This window comes from Aythya marila (genome assembly GCF_965140915.1).
Source record: "Aythya marila genome assembly, chromosome: 2".
NCBI lineage: Eukaryota > Metazoa > Chordata > Aves > Anseriformes > Anatidae > Aythya > Aythya marila.
The window spans coordinates 129,731,068-129,752,006 of record NC_139043.1 but is presented as its reverse complement, the minus strand read 5'-3'; the positions used below and the strand labels follow the sequence as shown (position 1 = coordinate 129,752,006).

Sequence of the window (20,939 nt, the reverse complement as noted above, 5' to 3'; positions counted from 1 at the left end):
AGGGAAGGAAGATTTGGATGCTTTACATCTTTATTCATCCAAGATGAGAATTCACAGGGAAGTGTGAAAGTTGGTAGACTGAAGAATGGACCTACTCCAGAAAAATTCATGGAAGTGAAAACACAAGATTATAAATTCAAGCCCAGAAACATTCTTTCAGAATTTTTTAAATCTAACAAAAAAACGTGCAGGAAAAGTGATTCAACTTCAGATTCATTTCAACTAGACAAAAAAGCCTTACGGTACATGGTCTCGTAACCCTCCCATTCTTACCAGTGCTGTTGACAGGCTGAGCTGTAAGTGGTTTTGGTACTGGTGTATTTTTGGGTCTCGCTGCAACGTGAGTAGGAGATGGTGAGCTGTCTCCATTAATAGTTTCTGTGCAGAATGCATTCTGTACTACAGAGTTTGAAGGTACTTGATTGTCTATCCCATTAGAAATATCACAAGCAGATCTTGGTAAAAATAAAGAAAAAAAAATATATAGGTTTACATTAGTACAAACACGTCGAACAGTTAGGCAAAGTAAAACAAATCCTACACTATTACATGGTAAAGAAACACAAAGAAACCGTGGTAAATTCACAACAGTTTATAATACCATGTATGCAGCCTAGGTAACAGTCAAGTGCAAGATGAAAACAATTAAGGAACAACATACAAATGTTGTTTTGAAGAATTTTAGATACTTAAAACAGATAAGATTTTTCATTTCCTCTTCATCTTTTACTTTGTAATGGCATATTAGAATTGAGTTGGGCAGACCAATGTGCCTGCCACATCTTCCAAAAATGCCTTAGGAACCATTCCAAAGCAGCAGCTATGAGCAGGATAACTTTTTCTCTCATTAAGCAACTGGAACAATAATTTTGTCATATCTCTATTTTTTTTCCAGTAATAACATAAGTAAGAAAACTCCTTCAGTAAAAGAAGTTTCTCTATGTATAGGCAGGATGGGAGAGTATGTGGACAGATATACACAAGAAGCTCTGTGTTTGAATGGCTGCAATGAAATACATGTACTGTAAGGGCCTATGAATGCAAAGTGCTGTTCAACTGCACTACTTTTACTTAAATCTATCCCAGAATGCATAAAGCCACCCACCAGAATCACATATTATGAAAATTACATTCAGTGCCAACTCCCCATCTTTGCAAGGAGTAGTGGCTAAAAATTCAAGTTAAATATATAACAAAAAAAACATGAGAATTGTTACGAGTCCCACTTTGCAGAATATGAAAGGAAGAAATAGAATTTCCATGCTATCTTACCCGACAAGATGAGTAGTATTAACAGATAATTAAAATACAATCTCTTGTCAATTCTAGACTAGAAACCTTTTTGTTTTAAAACTGTAAATCAAAACTGCTGGAAATTTATATGGAAAACTGTTGTAATCAGAATACAAACATCAAGTAAACGTGACAGTAAAAACTACACTGGGAGCAGTAACAGTTGAATGAAAACAAATAATTGCTACTCATGTTTCAAAGTGTTATGCATATGCATTTCAATTCACTTTGCATAGTCCCAAACCTTTCTAAAGCAAACTAGGGTAAGTAACTTTTTATCCTCACTCCCTCTTATCGGGCACCTATGGGAGAACTTATTTTCAAAAGAAGAATCAAGTCAAGCATACAACTACAAATGTGTACTGTCGTTCAAATGCATAGCAACTGTATGCTTTTTCACTGCATCCTGTGTTAAAAACTAAAAAGTAATGTTAATTTGATGTGAATATTGACCTACTTGACTCACTGACAGTGAGAGGTCAAACAGGCTACACCTACTTCTCTGCAGGCAGTCCATCAGCTGGCATAAAAATGGAGGCACCAAGAACAAAGTTCTAAATTGATCCCAAAGTCGTCTTCTTGCCACTTCAGGTTGAAGCAGGCAAAGTCTTTGCCTTAGTGTTCTGAATACTGCTTCCTAAATGCAATACAAGTCTGTTCAACAACTTCCTGATAACAACCTTAAAAAAGGAACTGGGCAAAGGGGAAGTCATTTATGCTTTTTTTTCTTCTTCCTTCCGTTCAAATGGTACATTGCAACAAGTTGGTACACGTGAACAGAAATATCTCTTAAACAGCAAGAAAAAAAAAAAAAAAAAGAATGTAGTAAGTACTCAAAATCACAGTGAGCCACTGCTCCCAGAATTTCATAAAATTTCAGCCAACAAGAAATCTGTTTTCAGAGGGCTACACTTCCAAGAGGCAATCATAAACTACTGGAGAGCAGGCTCTAACAGGAGAGGAAGGACAGTTGCAAATTTAATTTCTGTCAAACTACATTATGTAATTATTATACAAACTGTATTTCTAAAGCCTGTGGTAAAATAATTAAGGGCTTGACAGTGAAAATCACTCCCATTCACACACAAAAAAATGCTAACAGATAAATTTGCTGATATATGTCACATAGAGTTTAAAATACAAAAATAAATTCCAACCTTATTGTACTTCTTGCTGAAGCATCACTGTTTTCATGCACAGCTTCGCCATTTTGCTGAACTTCTACTGAACAGTAAACAAACAAAAATCAACAGAAATATTCCACCACATCTGTTTGAAATATTAATCAAAATATTACAATCCAGTTGAATTGTTTTAACTTACTGGTTGCTGGTGAACTGATATTTGTAAGAGATTCTTGTTCAACCACCAAACCATCTAGCACAACTGTCAGTTCACCTGTTTGCACCATGCCACTCTTGTTTTCCAAAGATAGCTTCAACTGTTCTTTCACCTTCTCCACTAGAAACGGAGTTGGGGTGGGTAGGAGAAGAGAAGAGAAGGGATAAAGGAAAAATTAAATTCTAAGCAATGTTAAAAAAAAGACTGTCAACAAAAAATATATTTAGTTGCACAAAATGAAACGTGAGATGTTCAGATGATTTGAATCACCACAGTTCACTATGAAACTGTGTAAATTTACACCAGCTGTGGGTAAAACCACAGTATATTACAGAAATAAACTGTCCATTTACGTAACATATTCTAGGTATACTATAGAATTCATGTATTTTCAGCACTTTATTGTAAATGATTTCCCAGGTTTTCTTTTTCCACTAAGCCCTTCTGAAACCATGCACTACTTACATAACACAGGAAGGCTTAAAGTCAAAAAACTTCTGAACTACACATCCAAATACTACATGTTACAAGTCACAGGGAACTTTATCCTACAACCAGAGCTTATGTTCATTTCTTCTATCACCTTCCAAAAGTAGTTCTAAGAGACAACTAAAAAGAACATCACTTCGAGGAAAAAATAAATACAAAGACTCCACACAGTCTTTTCTATTTAAATATATATATACACATATATATTTTAGTAAGTTCTTAGGAGCATTTTCACAGACTCCAACTCCAAGGATTAAACAGTATGAGAGGATACCTGAAGCAATCAAAAATTAAATGAGGAACTGACAAACTTTTTGTTTCGAGATATACAAGAAAACAAAACACAAAACACATGTACATGGTGCAGTAAAAAAAATTCAATATAACTGGTAAGCAATGCATACACACGTAGACAGACATACATAACCAGAGGTAAAACATGCTGTGGATGTTGCATAATTCTCCCTAAATCAACTGTTACTGGTACAGAATTTAAAACTACACGTCAGAAATGCAAACACAGTAAGCTATGAGTTCACATTAATCAGTTTAAAACGGTTACGGCCTTTTAATATTTGTGGTCTCAGATTAAAGGATTATTTTTTTCAAGATGTATCAGCATATTTCCCTCAATATGACAGTGTTCCAGGCTAAAGTCAAAGCTCCCTATGCAACTTGCACTTCTATGCATTAAGCTAGCCAGCATTTCCTTATTTTTTTAATTTTTTAATAAACATCATAAATGAACAATAAACATGAAAACAGGGAATGCTACCATCAGCTGTTACAAGATGTCCCCAAGACTTTGCTACGGTCAATACTGACATCTGTTATTTCAAAAAACAGATTCAACTATATGTAGTGGGGCAACTCTTACTAGCAGACACCCACTGCTATGTTACAAATGGATTTCACTGGAGCAAGCACAAAGCTGCCAAATTACTACAGAATTATTGGGTTTGAGATCCGCATTTTAGAAAATGGTAGCAAAAGAAAAGGGAGAAGAAACTAGCCCACCACAGAGCTGTTAGGATATATATTCCTAATTGTCATCTTTGCAAAGGATGATTGGTTTACTTTGTATTGTTTTAAAAGGTAAACTTCCAAAACCAGACCAACTGTTCACTGTACTCCAACTGAGTTTGCAAGAAAGTTGGGAGGGGTGTGGGTAGCAATTCACTACTAACAGTGCTTAGCAGGAGGAAGTAATAGCACTAATTCTAAAATTTCTTCATTTAGAAGACATCCTCTTTACATTTTCTTCAGTAAAGCACCTTTCAAGTACTGCATTTTACGTTAGGTACAAATAACTGAAACACTGAAGGATACTGATCAGATTATTCTGTCACTGAATTACTTGATAATCCAGCATGTGTCAAACTGTCGACACATCAAAATCAGAAGTGCTGCACATAAATTACCTTTAGTGCAATGTACAGCTAACTCAGTCAACCATTTCCTGAAAGAATTTGCCAGGTTATTGGATCCTACAATCCCTGTATCTACAGCAACAAAATATTAACTATTTTGTTTGCTGTTACTATTACAATCCAGTTTCTTCTGACACAGTTAAAGCATAAAATATCATGCATTAGATGTACGGAAGGTACAATTCTTTTTGCAATCACTTTTTAATTCTGTTAGAAAGTATTTAAAAATATGGTCATGTAATGTCAGAATGAATATTTAAATAGTATTTTATTTCACTAAAATGTCTTTTTAGAAATCACTTTAAAAAAAAAAAAAAATTAAAAAATATGCAACTTTTCTGCTTAACTATAAAATCCTGGTCAGGAATCTTTTTTGTACTGCTGAAGAAACTCCACTTGATTTTGCATTCTGTTTCGATTTTCTGTAAGAATCAGAAAAATGAAGCAGGGTGAGGGGGCTGGGTGGGATCTCCTTTCCTCCACCTCCCTAAACATAGCTCTCAGATTTGTGTATCTAGCTTGTGAGAAAGGTTAGAAATTGGTTTAGCTGGAATTCTACTGCCACTCTGGAGCGGAATTTAAAGTGTGGATTCACCATCTTCTTGCATTCATGAAAAAAAATTTAAAAGTGAATTAGATAAAGAAGACCTGTTTTAATTCTATTAAAGACAACAAAAGTTAAAAGTTACGTAGAACACAACAATCACTGATATGCTAAAAATAAGTTTCTCAATTTTTTTTTTTTTAATCAATGGTTTCTACTGCTCTCTGGGCAGCTAAATTATGAGAGAAAAATATACAGCTCTTCTATTAACAATTCCAAAGAAGGAAAACAGGAACAATGATGGCTTTTCAAAAACTTTAGATTTATTTGTTTGTTTTAAAAACAAGTCTAAAACAGATCTTCTAGCAAATTAGATATTAGTTTGCCACAAAACATTTCAATTAATCACTACTGTGGTTACTTAGTTTGTAGTAACTTGTACTCTGGTGTATGTTTCAAAATTATTATATCCCATTGTTACATTCAAATTTCTCTCTATAGCACAGTTAGACATGTCCAGAAGAGACAAGGAAAGACATCAACTGAAAATCAGTTGTAATTACATGTATTAGTAGTCTGATTGCCAGTTTTGATATATAGATTAGTAATAATAATTCTACTTAAAATATCCTTCAGGATAACTTACATTTTCTATTGTGTATTTCCAAAGCTTGTCTCAAGTCTACAGTGGCTCTTCCTAATAAAGCATCTGCTTTTAAAGTGTGATGGCTCCACACTCTAAATTCCAGCGTAGTCTGTGGAGTCACATTCCTGCATATAAAATACATTTTTTAAAAAATATATACAAATTTTAAAGTATTCATTCGTGTTATTAGGAGTATTTGATCTTAATTCACTTTCTCATATTTATTGTTATTTCTTGATAATAATTGACTGAAAGTGGTTTTTGTACCGTTAGGGGAAATTTTTAATTAACTAAGCACTGAAAACACTATAATATTTATCCTTAAGATCAATTAAAGAGCATTACTATAATAGCATAAGGAATTTGGGGAGTATCACAAAAACCTACCCTAAGCTCAAAGCTCAGTTATATAACAACATATCTTACTTGGTTTATGAAAGACATATTTTCCTTATTCCTCACTATTCCAGAATTCTAACTAAAAACTCACATTATTTAATGTGAATAAAAAGGTAGTAAGCATATTTGTCTGTGAAAAATACCAATTACTAAAAATGAAAAGAAAATACAACCAATCAACTACTTGCAAGCAGGAGGAATACATTCCATAGCTGTCAACTTGCCATGAAAATGTTGATAAAACATTGCTTATGAATCACAAATATATATATAAAATCACAATGCATGCTCACAAAAATCAGAGGGGAAAAAACTCAAATGATAAAGCTAAAGTAAAAACTAGAGGAAAGCAGAAAGATAAAGGTCCCAATTACAGTAATGCTACAATAAGCCTTGGCAGTATCTCCCCCCTGCTCAGGAAGGAAAACAATGCTAGGTCCTGGAGTGTAAGTTTTTGCAAGATAGGGTCTATTACAGCAAGAGTGCTGTGAAAAATGGAGCAGAAACGTTGTACTGCAAGTCCAAGGTCACATATCCGTCAGAACTAGAAACATGAAGTTATATCAGTATTGCTAAAAATAATGCTAAAAACAATCCCCAGGCCGCATCAACAGAGCTAACTTTAGTCACTTGAATATGTTGGACAACATGGATCATTTTTGCAGAAATCTATGAGGAAGTGTGCTTTTATAATTTGAATAGTCCACCTTCTAATGGAAGACTTACTAAAAGACCAGCTTAAAAAAAAGAAATGGGGAGTGGGGAGGAAAAGTACACACAGAATACACTGCTGGTGCTCATGCATACCCCCATACATGTCATGGGAACTTATTAAGTTGGAGAGTTCACTTATTCCTAAATAGATTGGACAACTGAAACAGTGATACCTTTCTGACAGACAGAAAAGGGGAACAGAATACCTGACATATAAGAATCAATTCCTAAATAATACTGATGATGGAATGAGTTTGTTTGGCTCTACTGTATACATCAAATTACTTCATTTCTATCAGCTCACCAAATCTTGTCAAATGAAACCTGCCTCCTGAACAGCAACTCTGGTCTCTGTGAATATCGACAGCTCTGTACTTGTGCTAGTAATAACTCCTCGAAATCAATGTTTTCTATTCAGTTTTGCTGTACTACAAAGGGCTAATAAACTACTAAACCTGAAACATCAAGAAATGTGACAGAGGAATACCCACCTGGTTCAGCCCAGGTCTGCAGTTATTAGGAACACTAGTTCCTAAGTAAACAGTTCCCCCAAAGTTAGTTATATTGTGCCTCTCCCCATTCTCCAGAACCAAACCAGGTTCCCCTAACTAACAAACTGGCTATTATTGTACAAAGGCAGGTCAGATGCTGTAAGGCATACTAGCCCATGTTCAACACCTCTTGAAAGTAGCTGTGTTGTTTCCACACCCAAATCTGTAGTAGTACAATCTTGGTTGCATAATAATGCATTCTAGCCAACTACATTGTGCAAGATTTGCCAGTTCTTCATAGGGTCATAGTCAGGTATATCTGCACCTGTTGCACAGTAAGCAAATTAAACCATAACCAAATTAAACTGCTCAAACGTAAGGATAAGTTACATGGCCATTTTGCAGTAAACTGTTTTTGTGTGTGTATCCGTTGCATTAGGAAATTTAAAACAAAAAGTGACTTTCCTTATAACTACTATTTATCCAGCTGAGAAATTTTGCATTTTAACATTGAGAATGACAGTCAGATCTTCTAGAGATAAATCTTAAACTTGAAAGGTCCACAGTACAAACAAATATTAAGGGTATACTGTGGACAGTAGCTGTATACAAGAACACTCTCCTCAAAACAAAACAAAATAAAAATGTTCTTGGAACATCATAAGCACTGAGTAAGACTTTTCATTTAAGATAAACAGCATCTTACATCTGCATGTGGTTATCAACAGCCAAAAAAAATTATGTAGGCAGCCAAGCCTAGTAAATATTTGCCTGCAGGGTCTGGCTAATAAATAGTATTAAATAATCAAAAAAAAAACTACTTACACTGTCAGCTGTTCATCCCACTTTGGATTTGAAGAACTACTTGATTTTGCTGTTTTCTTGATTTCTCCATCTGCAGTTAATTCCGTGTAGAAAGTTGTTCCAAACCAATTCTTTTTCCGTTTCAGTTTGGCACTAGAAACTAATAAAATGTATTGCTTTATCTAAAACAGCATACTTGCTGAAAACTAGAAAAAGTACCACCTACACAATGCATAGAACATGGCAGAGCAATGTTACTCCTCACCTTTTCTACTGCTGCTGAACATAAAGAGGTCAATGCTAAAATGGTAGCATTTAATTTCAAAAACTACTTTGTCAGGTAGTTGACACCAAGCTTGACATGTTCCTTTACCCATGTACTGATAACATAGTTAAGAGCACAACAATTATTTTACAGAAAACTGAAAATCATGTGGTTTCTTTTGTTTATCTTCTCACAGTTCTTCCTCTTCCATCTCCTCTATTTTCTAACTGAAAAATAGCTAAGTATGATACATCTGAAAGATTATCAATTTTTTTTTGTTTTGTTGCTGCTGTTTTTCAATAGAATCTTTAGTACTTTAAATTTTATGTACTTATGAAGGTATAAGCAATTTAAACCTATTACAAAATTTCACTGTTATAAATTTTTCACTGCTATATATGTTTCCCTGCAAAGCCAGTATGCAGCACTTCATCTATTCGCCTATTCCACCTGTCCAGTTAACCTCTGTTTTAACACATCAGTTTGCTAAAATTAAGAAAATAACTCTCAAATTTCCCCCTAGTTTGCTCTGCAGATAAACTTAAGGCTTCAGCTAAATCTTCAACAATTAGAAAGAGCAAATGACCAAAGAAACTATTTTTTATCTCCAAATGACTAGTGAGGTCCTCAGTGCTCCTGAATATAAATCTGTTCTCTCACTTCTTCACCCAGCTGATAATGTTACTATAAAAACCAACAGCAGCCAAGCTGCCAATATTTTAAATTCTACTTCAGGCACATTCTTCAGAACACATCAGTAGGCTCACAGCTGTACATACCTGCTGGCTATGCTTTTTCTTATTCCTCCTATACTTCAATGCAATCCTCCTTCCCTTCACTTTGAACCTAAAGCAAAGCTGAATACTTTCAGCCACTTGGAACTAATCCTTCCCTGTTACTTTTCTGCCTGGTACTTGTTATTCCAGAAATAAGTGGGAGTTAACTAAACTGTCTGAAAGGAAGACAAAAAAGTTTTGTAATATATTTCTGGATTACAGTATTCTGGAAAGTATTAATTAGTTATTTAAAAAGTCAGTGGGATGCAACTGTCCAAGACCCTAAAGACATTGACCACAAAATTTTACCTAATTTCAATTAAAAGGTGTACACTTAACTCCTTTACATTTGAAAATTCATGTTTAATTCATGTGTCACGTGTCATAAAAGGGAGCTGCAGCATTGATACTGATGAAAGATTAAATGTAAAAGATTAGAAACATGATTCCACACACGGGCCATATTTTTTCATCTGAAATTGATACCTTTTTCAGCTTCAAAAACCCCTACTTATTCCACATTTGTTTTTTCCTCCATATTTTGCTTTTTAAAAGCAACTGCAACAGTTCTTAAAATAAAGCTATTCTGTCAGAATATACAAGCTTCCTTTTAGTTTTCCCCCTTTTCTTTGATTATGCTTTAAGTCATTAAGTTTTCAGTCCCCTGACAAGCACAGAGAATAGTACCATTTTTTGGTAAGGACTTCTTAAAAAAATAGGAATAAACACAAAATATTAGCAAAAAGACTTCAAAAAGAACTGACTAAACAAGATAACTCACTAAGACTGTTTGAAAAAATAATGATGGTATAATTTGTTGGCAACAAGCTTGTAACTATCTAAACCAAAACCACTCTGTATGAATTTCCCTGCCTACAAAATGAGCATAAGCTGCTTGCTTCCTTTATGTAAGTGCTTTTCAACTACAGGTCTTGAAATATAAATCTAGATCCTGCAACAGCAAAAAAATCTGAACAAAAACCACAGTTGACACTCCTCTGCCTCCCACCTCTTTTTCTGTACTGCCACTGGCATTCCTCTGATCTTGCAATAAAGGCTGGTTAGAGAACCAAACTTTCAGAAAACTAATCTTAAAAATTGTACGAATTTCTGTCCACTTCAATCTTTGAACCAGATCTCGAAGTCAGAGAAGCTCCAGTGCCAGGAAAATACAGAACTACTTATATAATTAGCAGTGCAGTACAGTACAGGGTATCAGAATGATCATTTCTGCATACCCAGTTCTGAAGTTACAGGTCATTTATGTAACTCAGTTTGTTACGGTTATTTATACACTTGATCCAGGTGGCCCCATCTATGCTATTACTTATACTTGATTATGACAATTTGTCATGTTATCAAGTTACCTGATCCTTACGCAAGGTTAATCAATTTTCGCACAGAAGGTTCCTCTCATTTCATTAATGAAAATATCCATTCTGGGGACAACAATGTTTGTTTGTTTTTTTTCTCAGATAACCTGGTCCTCTTTCTACCACCCAGCGCGCTGCATCTTTCTTCAGATATGGTATTTTTTAAGACATGGTATCCTCCTGATGCTTTTCAAGTTTTAGTCAAGATAGACTCAATATATTCTTAGTCATGCATTCTTTCTTACTTCAGGGTTCCCAGATTTCTCAGGAACCCTTTAAAAGTTCAGGTTATGTATCAATGATAAAATAACACATATACATATGCATACATATATATATACACACACACACACATATAAATGTGTATATATATATATATTTATGCATAATATCTAACTACTTGCTGATAACATTTTTTACATTTGGGTAATTAAGACAGCGATACAGCAATTGTCAAGCTTGTTAGCCTAGATTCATCCTGCTTATCTTTGGACTACAACGGGTATTTCTTCTGCTTTCCCATGCCATAAAAAGAACAGCTAAGATTGATGCCGATTATCACATTCCTGACCAGTTCTTATCCACGAATAGCAAAATACATTCACCTATGTGGCCTGTCCAGCATTAATTAGGAAAAAAAAAGCATCCCCAACGCAGTCAGAAATTTTCAGAGTTGTTTGTAGACCACTGTCTCCCTTCCAGTAGATACTGGAATGACTAAAATCTATCTCAAACTATGAGAACAAACACATTAGGAGGAAAAAAGTAAACAGTCACAATATGCAACATTGCACTCATTTTCACTGCAGTTCATTCAAACTGCCGATCTTTTCTTGTAAGACTAGAGTAACATATGTTCCGCTCTACAGATTTTGTGCCATTAGCTACTTGCTCCCAAGCACAATTCCTTACATTTTTCCCTACTGTTGCATTGCAACTTATTTTTTTCTCATTTGAAAAGCTCATATAATTCTGTCACCTAACTCCTTCCACCATTTCTACCTAGCTGCAATTCATCTACGCATGTTATAGTCATACTCATATTCATAACCTTCCAGTTAATTAAGATATTGACTACACTGATCTATTTTTCACACTGGTTTCAAATTTATTTATTTTTTTATAATATGTATATTTCACAGTAAAAATCACCATGACAAAAATCACTACTTGCCTGTTACTTGCATCTGTAACCTGCCATTATGGTTGTTACTTGTATCAGATCTTGGTGAGGCTGTGGCCATGTCAGAGGCTTAGGCTTTAGCCTAAAAGAAAAAGCACACAGATGCTTATTAAAAAGTACTTGTCTCTGCGTGTTAGTTGCAACTATAAAATAAAGTATTCAACTAATCACCAAATTACCAAATGTTACTCCTGTATGACAATTCAGTAGTATCTCATAACACCAGTCAAAAAAATTTACTTTGCAAATTTGTCACACCTTACATCTTTGAGCATGCCAAGGCACTTCAGTAATGCGTATGTTTAGAATACATTTTATGAATACATGCACACTTACAGTTACTTGCTTAAAAAAAAATAAAAAAAAATCAGCTGTGACATCAATGTTCCTATCTATCTCTAGAAACTATGCCCATGGTCTGATTTCAGATGAGCTAAGCACCCACAACTTCAAGTGAATGTGTCCAAAATGCTTATATGTTTGAAAATCAAGATGCCACAGCTGCACCACAGGTGATTTAGACAAAGAACATTTGAATTCTGTTCTAGGACTTGCAACCAGCTTTCTGCTGGTCCACGTACCAATCGCCTTCCTCCTCCATCGAGGCAGCAAGTACTTTGCGGGGACCACCCCATCTTACCCTTCAGCAACTAACATACTGGGGCTCTGATCTTAGCTGGGGCATCCCACCACTTGAAGCACATGCACACCGCATCAATCCCTTCCCTTCAAATTACTACACCTGAAACAAAGCTAGAAATAAAGTAGACTATACATTCGGTTTATTTCAATACTTGATTTTAATATCCGTCATAGCTGGAAAACGTAATTCACAAAGATACACAGATCCAAATAGAAGTACGTTATTGGCTGCACTTACTAAATCATAAGTCATTTTTGACTCCCACCAATTATGCATATATTTTTTGTCAGATGTGGCTAGTACATTTCCACCTTCACCGATGACAATCAGTTGTTTTTGCAAATCAGTGAAAGGTGTTGCACTTTTGTATTTTTAACAAATAGGTTCATAGCCTACTGAACAAGGTTAAGTTCATCAGGTTAGGAAAAACTCATCAGGTTAGGAAATTGTTTCCTAGTTTAAAAGTACACATATGAGAGGTGATGCAGATGTGATACAGGTGGCACATTTACATCCTTTCTGGCAACAAAAGCACATAAGCATGGAAACATTTCCAAACATTCACTTTCAAAATGCTCCACGGCACAGATTTCTTTCAAAAAGCAGTTACTTTCTCAACATCAAAGCATCTCTTTTAATGGGCAGAAGGGACACATTGTCTTTTTGTTGGTGTTGCTGTTTGTAAAATATCTGCTGGGTAGTATACTACTGACAGCCACTTGTCGTAACAGAAGGTCAGCAAATACATAACATTTGTTGCTTTGTGAAAGAAAAATACATAATTCATCGTTGTTTGACAGCACGTTGCCATGAGATAATCAGCAAAGTATTGTAAAGATACTGCTACTTAAAGGTCTTGCTTCCATATCATTAACCACATCAATAACATCCTGCAGCACTTTGTGCACTTCTGGCTCCAACTTCCTTTCTGTAATAGCCTGTAATGATGCAGTGAGTCAATTTCACATCTGGTGCTATCTCTAACCTTACCTGGTAATTCCTCAACCCCATTTTTTTATTATTTTTTTTTTAAACATCAGTCAAACCAGGCACTCCATCTGTGGTTACAGTTTTCCATAAAAAATGTTTTTATAAGTCATTTACTGGTACAAATATCTCTTCTCTGGTACATCTTTCCTTTAGTGGCTTAGTTCATTGTGTATTTCCTTATGAAAACAGAATCTAGCAAATACCATAAACTGAGGGATGTTAGAAACATCTATATTTACATCCAAGCAAACCTCATACAGTGCAATTTGTTCTAGTACTTCTTTCTTCAGATCTTCAGTACTACTTTCTGTGTGTTTTCTAACAGTAATTGCTAACAAAGAAATGTATTTTAGTTGCCATATTCTTTTCCATGTATTATGTCAGACATTTTTACCACACCAGGAAGAACAAGTGTTTCCCCAGTATATGTGTTTTTTTTTTTTCCTTTTGTTATTATGTAAGGAATCTCAGGAGGGGTTTCTCTGAAGATTTATCACTATCACATAGTGAAATCTTGTAGAGTACTGGATTGCAAACCACATGACTTTAAACAATGCAGAAAAGAATTGAGAGGTTAGACTTTGTGTTTTAGATGCTTAGTTTACAAATGCCTTGGTAGTCATGATGGTGCTTCACATTATCATTAGCTAATATCTCAAGATATAATAGAGATGAGGTTAATCATTAAAGATGGTGATCTGTATTTGAAATAGTCTTCTTGATATTTTTGATTTTTCTTTTGGTCCACTTCTTGTCAGATTTGATTAAATTGTCACTGTTTTTACCTCGCAATATGACTGACAAAGAGTTCATACCTGAGGTAGGAGAAGCATCAGCTCTGCCATGCTCTTGTTCACTCATGCTTGCATTATTAGTATTACCTTCAATATATGAAAGGTGCCACTATGGAACACCCACCCCCACACACACCCCATGCTGCACAATACCCCCTTGTCCCCTCTTGAAACCGTATGAGGTGCAAGACCATGTTAAGTATTACTAAAGTTTAATTCCACCTCCCCTCAGAATCACAGAATGTGTGAGGTGGGAAGGGACCTCTGGAGGGCATCTGGTCCAACTCCTGCTCAAGCAGGGACAATGACAGCCAGTTGCCCAGGACCATGTTGACCTTCATCCTCTTCATGGTCTTTCACTGGACTCCTCTGAGTGCATGTATGTCCATGTCTCTTGCGCACTGGGGCCCAGAACTGGACCCAGTACTCCAAATGCAGCCTCACCAACACTGAGTAGAAGAGAAGGATCACTTCTCCTGACCTGCTGGCAACACTTAGCCTGATGCAGCCCATAACAGCATTAGCTTTCTTAGCAGGAAGTGCACATTGCTGCCTCACGTTCAACTTGGTGTCCACCAGGACCCCCAGGTCCTTTTCTGTCAAGCTGCTTTCCAGCTGGGTGGCCCCCAGCATGTACTGGTGCCTGCGGTTACTCCTCCCCAGGTGCAGGACTTTTCCTTGTTGAACTGTATGAGGTTTCCATCAGCCCATTTCTCTAGCCTGTTGATGTCCCCCTCTAGATAGCAATATGACTATTGTGTGTCTGTCATCCATGGATTTATTGAGTATGCACTCTTCACCATCAGACCATTAACGATGACATGAAACAGGACTAGACCTGGTAGACCTCACTGTCTGCTCATTCAGCCCATACTTCAGCAGCTTCCCTCTGAGAATCTTACGGGGGACAGTGTCAAAGGCCTTGTCAGAGTCCGGAAAGATATTATCCACTGCTCTCCCCTGACCTGTACCAGGCCAGCTGTTTCATCACAGGAAGTTATCAGACTGGTCAAATATGACTAGCCTGTGGTGAATCCATGCTGACAACTCCTGATGATTTTCTTCTTCCTGTGCCTGGAAATAGTTTCCAGCATTAGCTGTTCCACCACCTTCCCAGGGATCAAGGTGAGGCTGACTGGCCTGTACTTCCCTGTATCCTCCTTGTCCCTCCTGAATGTAGGAGCGACATTTGCTTTCCAACAGTCTTTGGGCATTATCCCAGTTGCCACAACTCAGCAAAGATTATACAGAATGGCCTCACAATCACATCTGATTGCTCCCTCAGCACTTGTGGGTGGATCCCATCAAGGCCCATGGATTTATCAATGTCCAGCTTACTTAAGTATTCTCCGACCTGATCCTCTTCTACCAAAGGCACATCTTCTGTGTTCCAGCCTTTCACCCTAGCAGGAATCACAGGTCCCATTGGCTATCTCCCTGGCACTGTATTCCTATTATTTCAGATAAAACACAAGTCCTAGGATTTTCTTCCCACACCTAAATGGATCATCTTGGGAGCCTCCCTTTAAAGACCACTGATATGGAAGGCATTAAGCAAGCAACACACGCAATCAGTTCTGCAGCAACTAAAGTAAACTCTTCATAAGAAACTACAATCTGCACTCTAGTTCTGATCATACATGAAAAAATTAGTTTAGGCATATTTCTGTAACTGACAAATCACAATCACTTTTATATATATTTTTTTTTTCCTCCCCCTATTGTCCTCCTGCCCCATTCCTGGAGGTGTTCAAGGCCAGATTGGATGGGGATTTGAGCAATCTGGTCTGGTGGGAAGCGTCCCTGCCCATAGCAGGGGGTTGGAACTGGACAATCTTGAAGGTCCCTTCCAACCCAAACCATTCTGTGGTTCTATGACTCGACTTACATAGGTCTAAAATGCTTGGGGTATTGCTTTGAGTTGTTTTATTTTGGTTTTGTTTCCTTTTAACTGTATTCTTAGTGTGCACAAATCAAGATAAATAAATAAAAACAAAAACTGTGTCAAAGTCCCCAGGAAGACAGGGCAGACAGCTCATTGCCTAACCTACTTAGGCTTCAGGTTTCAGGTGCTGATTTATCTGCAAGACATAGACCCAGCCCTAACCTGAATTTCTGGCCCTGCCTGCTCCTAAGCTATGAACTGAGTTTGGTGTACACATTTGCCAATGGCCTGATAACACTGAAGTGAAAACTGACTACACTTAGCTTTGTATCTTTCCCCATCAGGGGAAAAAAAAATGATGACAATGGCCAGGAAAAAAGACATTACAATGCCAGGAAGCTACCAACGTATCAAGGACATGAAACGGAGTTAGGCTTGGCTTTGGCTGCAGGACTCCATGTTTCTGCGACAAGTACACAACTACGTCCCTACCATCAGTGCCCCAATGTTCTGCTTCTGCTGCCCCTGTAAAAATCAACATCCTTTTATAATAAAGGCCTGTATTAAATTCTTGACAATATGGTACACCTAGGTACATGTACACAGCAATGATTACAGTTCTAAATTTTTTAGAATGCTGTAAATAAAATACTGCATTAACACGCAAGTCAAATACTATTTAGAAAAATAAAATATATGCAGCTGCAAAAAAAAAAAAAAAGCATTTTCTTTTAAATAGACATCACTTTTAGTAACAACAATACATGAAGGAGATCTTTCATCATATTTTGTACTCAAAATGGCTTTTGATCAAACTAGTTGAATTAAGTACTTCTGGTCACTTCATGGTTTAAAGATTCCAAAGCTGCAGACCTCCCCATCCTTGCTTAAGTAGGAATTAAGAGCTGATACAGAATTAATAGGGGGAAAAATCATTCCATTTTCTAAGTCAAATTAGGAAAATTTATCAATTGTTTTTCTAGTAACTTATTTTTTAGGAATACATCAAAAAAAAAAAAAGACAATGCGTCAGACAGTTATCAGTTACTTCAATCAGTAACCATTCAAATCAGCTACTACATTTTTGAACAGGGCTAAAAGGTTATTGTCAAATCAGGCTTGATCTGGGTTGGTTCTCCTGGAAGAAGAGACAGCTTGCTCACATCATGTTTGTGATTTTCATTCAAGGTCCAAAACAACAAAGAAAAAAAGAAACTTAATTGCCTGATGCACATTGAGTAACACTCACAGTTGGACAGGTCTTTCTTCCAGGTAAACAAAGCCTTCAGGAAGAAAAGCCAGCCAAGTTATGTTGTACAAGATGAAGGATCTTATCGAGAGAGTTGAAATAGAAACACCTATTACCCTCTGAAGGCTGTTCTGGACAGAGGACAAATGCTGCTGCACAGTCAAAGACGAGAAGTACAAACCAAAGCTTATCCCCTCAGGAAATTTCCTCTAACAGGCAAACTACTACTATGATGCAGCCACAGAAATAAAAATAATAAATAGATAAAAAGCAATTTATCATCTAAGTGTTTCCAGTAGTGACAAAAATAGCATTAGTGACATTGCGTAAGGTGCTGGTGGTAGATTGCCGTATACTAGAAAAGGACAGAACACAAAGAGCATTACTGGGAGCATAAAGACAAAGAAAGAGTAGTCTAACAAGAATTAAGGCTAATGTAAATTTGATAATAATCTAGAAATACATGGGAACACATAGGAAACAAATGTAACGGCTACTGAAATAAAATACTGCTTGTAAAAAACCTCAGGCTTCTGAGAGCGCAGGCAATGCTGCACCAGACAGAGAGAGAGCATAAACACAGGCTGTGTGAAACTAAGCAGGGACAGTAAAGAAGTCACATAGCAGAGGGCCTGACAGATTTGCTGTAGGATGGGATTACACCAACACTGTTTTACCTCATTAGAATAAAAAAAAAAAACCATAAGCTGATTAAAAAAAAAAAAAAGGTCATGCAACTAGAAATTATTCAAAGAAATACTGAAAAAAAAAATCCAAGTTTCAAGGAATGGGAGACTCCCATCTTTGTAAGCCAGAAAACCCTACATCTGCATGGCAGAGAATAACCAAAACTTAAACTAAACAAGTTGTCCGATCTTGATTAAGGAGGGGAGGGGACGGCAGTTACAGCAAGTCATTAAAGTGATGATACTCATCTGGAGGACCGAGTTTTCATAACCAGAGATGTCAAAAGCAAAACACCAGTACTTTCTTGATCTTATTTGCAAGAAAGTCTACATGAGAAAGAAAAACAGCTGCTGAGGAAGCATAGAAACATGCTATAATAAAATAATATATAAATATATATATTTCCAGTAGCTCAAACCCTAGCTATTAGTGCACAAGGAACTGTATGTCCTATAGGCACCATTTACCACCACGTGGTATGCAGCCCCCAATTCCCCCCTCCTCCCCCGTTTTTATTTTATTTTTTGCTACTCAAAATAAATGTCCAGTTTAGCTACTAAACATATTGATTAAGGCTTAAAATGTTTGATGTTATCTCTGTATAATCTTAAAAAGAGGATTAAATACCGCAATGTAAAGGGTCACTATCCATGCACTTATAATCCTGCTGAACATCACTGGATTAATTCTAACAAGGGCTACAGCCATAACACATCCCTGACTATAAGCTTGCTACATCTCTTTATTCAAGTGCCTGGGCTAAGTTTCATTGCTGTAAGAGATATGAAGCTTTACTTTCTGAGCTGCTTCACTGACACACACAGAACCCCCCTGGGCCCGATAAATGAATTCCTGGGCCCTAAAAATGAATTAACAGAGTCTTGAGAGCCACATAAAGTTCACAGTTGTCACAAACTTCTTTCTGAACTATCCTCAACATACATAACCACTACATTAGCTCAAAGAATACAACCTCTCTATAAACCCCTGTAGCAGATACATTAAAATTAGTGTTAATTTAGTTTTGTATACAAATTTGTGTAATTACAGATCAACTAAGACAAAGTAAGACTCTACCTAAACCATGATATATCCTTTATTTTTTTTTAATTGAAGGCTCGCTTCCTGTTTCATGTGAATCAACAGTTTCATGGAAGACAGTCTAATTAATAACAGTATTTTAGATTTGCAATTCTGGGAAACACTTTATCTGAATCCCAAAATGCTATTAAAGCATCACAAAAAAAAAAAAAAAAAAAAAGACAATTACTTCAGTGGATATTGCATTACTCTATTTTTAGTCTTTAGTAGATAATGGACTCATGGAACTTTAGTAGTTATCTTTTTATGACACTGCCCATTTGGTAATGGTTGCACCTGGCTGGTACTTTCTATTGTGCTATACTAAAACAAACAATAGCATTTCTTCTAAAACTGAAAGATAAAAAGTATCATTGGAACAACAAATACATATTTATAAATTAACAAATCAGGGAAATACCCAGGAAATACTTATCGAAGAAGCTCTGAGTGAGGAAGATGACGTTACAATTTTTTGCAATTGTTCTAATATACGTTCTGATGTCCAATTAATGAAAACTTCAAGGATGTTGGAGTGTTTCTCTGAAACACCCCCTACCCTAGCATAAGCTGTCTGAACATACTGACAAAAATGTAATAAAGTGGGTCACGAAGCCAGTCACATGAGCAGATGCACACACACACATTCTTATGACGTTAGTCCACTTAAAAATAAAAAAACACACATGCTGACATAGCCAGGAACTCAGAAACCATCCATAAAGCTGAAGTTTTACTTCATATGCCAATTTGGACTACAGCAACTTTTCCAGTTTTAGTTTCAGACATTTAGATCAGATATTTATACAAAACTGTGGCAGAGAACTTAAGAAGTCATTCAGCTGACTGCAGTTTCAGCCAGTACAAGAGAGAAGATTGAATAGAAAATAAATGTAATTGCCATTTAAAACAACTTATATGCAATCACAATGTATTTTGCTTAGTGATCATGCTTTAATAAACGCTGATTTATGCTCTTGCTAATCTGATGCTTCTGTTCCAGAAACAATACAGAACTGGATGGATAAGGGAATGAAAAATAAGCACGAATACAGACTACACCAGGAATAAGTACCGTCAAATCAAAAGCCTTCCTGAATCCCCCCAAATCGAAATAAGAAAACTTGAAATCTAGCTGTATAAATGCACTAGGCAAGGACAAAGGAAGTAGATATGCAAAAAGCCTAAATGTTACTAGCACCTTTCATTCAATTTACTTTAAGTATAACTAAGAATACAGATGGGTAAAATCCCCACAGTGTCATAAGTATTATTTTTCTTGTATGAGAGCATATCCTCCAAATTCAAATGGAAATACAGACCAAAAAAGTCTTTTTTCAAATTATTTTTTTTTTTTAAAACAAGGAAGCACAGCTATTTAAGTTTTTTCCCCTGTAAGCAAAAAAGGTATGGTGAGTCAACCACTTCCCTGGACAGCCTGTTCCAATGCCTCACAACCCTTTCAGTGAAGTGTTTTTTCCTACATCCAACATCCAACCTAAACCTCTTATGGCACAACTTAATGCCACTTCCTCATCTTATTATTTGGTGCTTGGGAAAAGAGACCAATCCCCACCTTGCTATAGCTTCCTTTAAGGTAATTGTAGAACGCAAAATGTCTCTACCAAAAGCACAGTATTTTTCTAATTCTGTTAAAGCTAATTGAAAGTTTTTCTAATTAACTGATTATAAAAAAAAAAAAAAACTGCTAGTGTAGCTGTGTTCTTTTCAGAGAAGCAGTAATTCTTTATAATTAATAATAATAATAATAAAAAAAAGGATATCTCCTTTTGACATTGGAAAAAATCCATCTCAGAACTGATTATACACAAAGAGACCAAAGCAGGACTTTATCCTTAAAAC

The 20,939-nt window shown here is 36.1% G+C and overlaps 1 protein-coding gene across 4 annotated transcripts in view; it reads right to left on the bottom strand.

Moving 5' to 3' along the window:
- Positions 1 to 20,939, bottom strand: part of WWP1 (WW domain containing E3 ubiquitin protein ligase 1) — a 61,299-nt gene that overhangs the window by 27,399 nt on the left and 12,961 nt on the right. The window contains exons 2-7 of one of the 4 annotated variants that reach the window (XM_082752694.1): positions 11,740 to 11,830; positions 8,173 to 8,311; positions 5,744 to 5,868; positions 2,617 to 2,754; positions 2,451 to 2,517; positions 274 to 455 (exon numbers count right to left, since the gene is read on the bottom strand). In XM_082752694.1, the coding sequence (XP_082608820.1) occupies positions 274 to 455; positions 2,451 to 2,517; positions 2,617 to 2,754; positions 5,744 to 5,868; positions 8,173 to 8,311; positions 11,740 to 11,809 (721 nt within the window). In that variant the 5' untranslated portion in view covers positions 11,810 to 11,830. Of the gene's footprint in view, positions 1 to 273; positions 456 to 2,450; positions 2,518 to 2,616; positions 2,755 to 4,900; positions 4,920 to 5,743; positions 5,869 to 8,172; positions 8,312 to 11,739; positions 11,831 to 20,939 lie in introns of those variants that run through there. The other 3 variants (XM_082752695.1, XM_082752697.1, XM_082752696.1) reach the window with 3 other exon arrangements.